The 5,026-nt window shown below is 32.0% G+C and overlaps 1 protein-coding gene across 5 annotated transcripts; it reads right to left on the reverse strand.

The window, feature by feature from the left end:
- Positions 1–228: 228 nt before the first annotated feature.
- On the reverse strand, positions 229–3,264 carry LOC129286878 (uncharacterized). Of its 5 annotated transcripts, none has more exons than XR_008587532.1 (9): positions 3,083–3,264; positions 2,892–2,983; positions 2,723–2,789; positions 2,606–2,636; positions 2,357–2,497; positions 1,052–1,077; positions 894–944; positions 755–813; positions 229–644 (listed from the first exon to the last, which is right to left on the reverse strand). XR_008587532.1 is itself a non-coding variant. In XM_054922963.1 (9 exons), the coding sequence occupies exons 1-8, from the start codon at positions 3,251–3,253 to the stop codon at positions 786–788; spliced, it is 612 nt and encodes a 203-aa protein (XP_054778938.1). In that variant the 5' UTR covers positions 3,254–3,259; the 3' UTR covers positions 229–644; positions 755–785. The 5 variants fall into 5 exon arrangements, 3 of the variants coding, with proteins under 3 accessions (XP_054778938.1, XP_054778939.1, XP_054778940.1); XR_008587531.1 differs by having other exon boundaries at positions 229–672; XM_054922963.1 differs by having other exon boundaries at positions 894–949; positions 3,083–3,259.
- Between the last annotated feature and the right edge of the window lie 1,762 nt (positions 3,265–5,026).

The following is a 5,026-nucleotide window of genomic DNA, read 5'->3' on the forward strand; positions in this document are numbered from 1 at the left end:
ATCTTACTCTTTGCCCATGGTACCCAAAGAAAATTATTTCTACTATTAACTACTTTCTTGTGCCTCACCCAAAAAAAGTGATTGTATTTATTATCTATTTTTCAGATATAAAGAATCTTTTTCATCCGCAAAATTACTTGTTTCATTCCATTTTTCTTTCCATTTTATTACATTCTCCATCTTCAAAGGTTTCCTATTTATGCTGCAGCTAGCCTTTGTCAAAGTATATGAAAAGCAAAGCCTCTCCTCTCTCATTTTGGACTCAGTTTACAATATTTCTGACTATGTCAACAGAGAAACTAAAGTTACTTAGCATTTTGAGCAGCTTGAAAGTTGGAACATCCAAAATCCAAAGATAACAACTGAAAAGGCACTGATCAGCCTAAACTCAGGATTTATAATGTTATATTACCATATAGAAGGGATAAAAAGTAATAAGTTTATCAATGATGATTTATCTAAAGTTGGATGAAGTTCTCATTATATCTTCAACCGCTGTCTTGTCCTGTTGTTCAGGTGTAACAAAAGGGTACAGCCATAAGCAGATTTCATGACAGACTTCGGAGTTCTGTGTGTGCACAATACAGCTCATTGGAATATGACTCCATGCTAATGCCAGAAGGCAGAGCCCAAAATCAAGAAATCTACCAAAGGAAGAAATTGATGCTCTTCCTAGCGATAAGGAAAAAATATTATTAGTTTGGCAAAAAAGGATCCTAACTCTACTTCATAGTTTGAGCGTCAAAATTCATACCTTTCTTCATCAAAGCAGGCCAGCCACTTCATCAAGAATCTGTGGCATCAACTGAATTCCTGAATGTGATGGAATTGTCAATGGAATTGTTATCTTTATAATCCCAGACACAAACATTTTTAACTAGGATTCTACTCACTTTGGAGATTGTGAATCAAGCTGCATTGTTACTGGTCCGTCATTAACCAAACTGACCTTCTCACCATGACAAGAGCGGATAGTTAACATATGTAGCCATTAGACATTAACACCCGACACATGCATCATCACGAAGAAATTGAACGGACATAAGCTTACCTTCATCATTGCTCCAAAAACTCCATCTGCAAGAATATGAAGCATCTTGAAGTCAGAAGATGACACAGCACTAAGTTCCAACAGATTTACAAGATGCATTCAAGGAGAGGGACAAATACAAATCACCAAGGCTCCTTAAAGACAATTCAATCTAAATCGAGAGAAGAAGGTTTCCAATGAATTCATGTATATCAAATTATACGACACAACAACAGAATTGACCGCTCATCATGATACTGCATACTCACTGTTTGTTTCTTTATAATTAGACAAGTGGCAAGATGAATTATGGGTTTCCGTCTGAGGTTAATACCAGAAGTAAAAGAAAAGAGAAATAGCACCAAATTTTTAACTAACAATAGCTTATTTGGTTGAGACCATGTAAAAAATAGGTTGGCATTCCTTTTATACATTTTATAAGCCACCGAAGAAGATATTGACAAGGAAAGATGAATGAATTAGAATTACGTGTTAGGGAACATTGTAGTCATTAATCTATAAATTAAATAATGAATGAACAATCATTAATAATTGGGAATACTATGGTATCTTAACAAAATCAAATTATCTGGGTTTGCACTGAGTTGGCATACAAGAATAGTTACTACAATCAAGATTCAAAATTCAAAGCATTCATAAGAATTCTGTCGTCCATCCAAATCCCTCTCTTCTCCTATCCGGTATCAGACAGATTCTTTCATTTTTGTTACTGCTAATTGACTAGATTGCACTAAAATCCTCCGCAGTGAATGGCAAGAAGGGAAAGTGAAATAATTCTGCATCAATTTTCCAAGCAATGAGACTGCTAAGTGCTAACTATGCACTGGGAGTCATGGTGGCTAAACTAAGCTATGCAATCCTAATCTTCACTGCTAGCAGAATTCTGTTAATGCAATGAGATACTTTCAGTACTCCACACATGGCAAATTTGCACCATTTGCTGATTTACACATCTCCTCTAGATCACCACTCAAGTTGTTTAGGCCAATTTTTCCGTTGTGTTATACAATATATATATATATATATATATATAAGCTAAAGGTCTGCTGAACCTTAAGGAACGTACTCATTACCAAACCATGAATGATCAATACTCAAAGTGCAACATTTACATTACTTATGAACTTGTCGTTTGTTAATCATGACAAAGGTAAACGCTAGATTTCTATTTCTTAACCATGAATAAATTATAAATTATATATAAAGAAATAAACAAACAAACAAAATTAATGCCTCTCTGTAATCTTTATCATTTGTCAGAGACAGATGCCTTCGGCTGATAGGTGAAATACATTTGAAACTTACCTTTTATTGCATCAGTGTTATAGGCATTCCTGAATCTAGCAACCAAAGATGCATAAAAGGGCTTCGCTTTTTGAGGTGGCATTGCAACGTGAAAATCTGGCTTGTTTCCCTTCAGGAATCCATACAAGGTAAATTGACTCACTGTCACAAAACCAATATTACTTAAGTAGAATAACAACCAAAGTCCTTCCCACTTCCTTCTTCATTAATAATTAACAAAAATCGAACTAACAAACTTAATTCCAGTACCTAATAGAACTTGATAATTCCTCTGCATTACCTGCAAATTAAGAGAAGCCCAATTACACAAACGGTCAAAGCAACCTCCGCAACTGATATCTAACATTTGACAACGAAATAAATTACACTTTGGTCCCATCCTTTGCCTGTACTTTCATTGGGGAACAATCTCATGTTCAAGACTTTACGACATCTGAAAGCAGAGCAGACCAACAAACCCAAAAAAAAAAAGTGACTATGGAAACCATAAATTATGAATTCCGCTTGAAAAATAAAGATGGGGAAAGAGAAGTACATGTAGTCGGCATCGGCGTCGGAGTCGGAATCGTGGAGGCCAACAAGGACGAGAAGGCCCGGTCCAATCTCAGACACAATGCGGCCTTCGACCTGGAAGAGTGCTAAGATGCGCCGGTGATACAGGATAGGAGAATAAGAGAGAGAAAAGAAGGGGAAGAGGTTTGACAAGTTGGCTTGAAAGGAACTAACCTCGACGCTTGCGGAGGCGACGCGCTGAACGACGGCTCTCATGGCTGTGATTGGCTTCGCTTTCTTCTTGGTAAGTGTAGCAGAGAAGCTTGAACCTCTGTACCTGAAGCGTAAATCTGTTGGTGCGATGGCAGCGAAGGAAGGAGGCATATCCCTGGAAATGGAATACATTTTTTTTATTTTTTTAATTGTTATTGTTGGACACTTTTTCCAAAAATGCTCAATGCGGATGCCACTGTTCGGCCTTTTGGACAATAGTCTTGATGAACGCTGTTTCTAAATACAAGTGATTTTACCCCCCCCCCCCCAAAAAAAAAAAGCAAAAGTAATTAAGATTGTTAATAGTGATACTTTTGAACAATTTTGAGAATTCAAACTATTTTTTACTATTATTTTTAATTTTTGTAAAGATGTTGGAGGAAGGAAAGGGTGAGATGTTAATGATAAATCAACAAATTAATGTAATAATAAATTAATAAATCAATGCTAAAATTAGTTTTTGTTGTTTGGTGTTAACAATATTTTTTCTTAAATGTCATTTTAACATGACTTATAGTTTTTGCAAGTATGAAGAGCGTTGATTGTAGAAATTTTATCCTCAGAAATATTGAAGACAAATGGTTAACTCTTTTCGATTAAGTTACTTTATAAATCAAGGCTGAGAACTAACTCTAACCACTCAACTATTCTCTCACTACTAAAAAAAATTAAAATTAATAACAGATATTTAGTGATGGAACTCTAATTTATCACTAATTATAGGCATTAGTAACAAAAAAATTTGTGACAAATTAAAATCTACCACTAATTATATAAATTATTTACAGATGAGTGACATATATAGGATATTGTCACATTTTGGTCAAATTTTATAAATTTAGTGATCAATTTAATTCTATCACTAAATCTTTATATTATTGACAAATATTTTTAATTAAAAAATTAGTAAAATGAGCTCAAATATTTTATAAAAATAAATAATTTATAATATACATAGAGAGGTTCACATAAAAAATCTTCAAAATTATCAAATTAATTAATTACATAAATAATTTTTCTCTTATTATAAGTAAAAATATAATATAAAATGATATAAAAATTAAAAAATATTTTTTCTTTTATAATGTAAATTTAAATATAAAATAAAATTTTTATCATATGAAAATATTTTAATTATCACATAGATAATATAAGATGATATATACAAGTATTTAATTTCATGACATATATTTTTTGGTATTAAATAATATATTTATTATCTAATAATAAATATTGAATTATATATTTATGTGTGAGTGTGTGTTTATCATAATAGATATTATCAACATATTTAAATAATAATATATTAAATATGTAAAAAATACATTTAAGTTAAATATATGTATTCAATTAAATGAAAGATCATCACAGCTCAATTGGCAAAAAGCATGTATGAAAAGAGAGAGGTATTGGTGTCGCACTCGAAAACGCAATGCAAACGGTGTGTGAGAGAGGAGGTTTCGACTTTCAAAGCGAAAACCAACAAAATAGAGGTCGCCACCAAAATTTTAATAAAAATCTTGAAAAATTATTTAAAAGAAATAAGGATGATATACGAAATCAGAAATAAATTCAAAAGTCGATTAAGTGTGAAGAAGATGTTAGACACCCCATAACATCCATTTGTGAAAATAGTTACTTGAAGTTAATTGTGCTAAATTAATATAACTTTAAAATTATTTTGATTATCCCTTTCTTATTCACATGTTTGATATAAAAAATGATGATAATAAAATGAGAAATATTTATTTATTTACAAGGGAGGACTTGATTCAGAATCAAACTCTGAGGCTTACATACAGTGCGATGAGAATTAAAGTTTACATAGTTCAAGATTAAAAGTTTGTTGGTGAGAATGTTTTTTAAGAGAAATTAATTAAAAATAATTTACTATTTTTCAAATAA

Source organism: Prosopis cineraria, unplaced genomic scaffold, assembly GCF_029017545.1.
Source record: "Prosopis cineraria cultivar Desert tree isolate PC_DT_omini unplaced genomic scaffold, ASM2901754v1 PC11, whole genome shotgun sequence".
Classification (NCBI taxonomy): Eukaryota; Viridiplantae; Streptophyta; class Magnoliopsida; order Fabales; family Fabaceae; genus Prosopis; species Prosopis cineraria.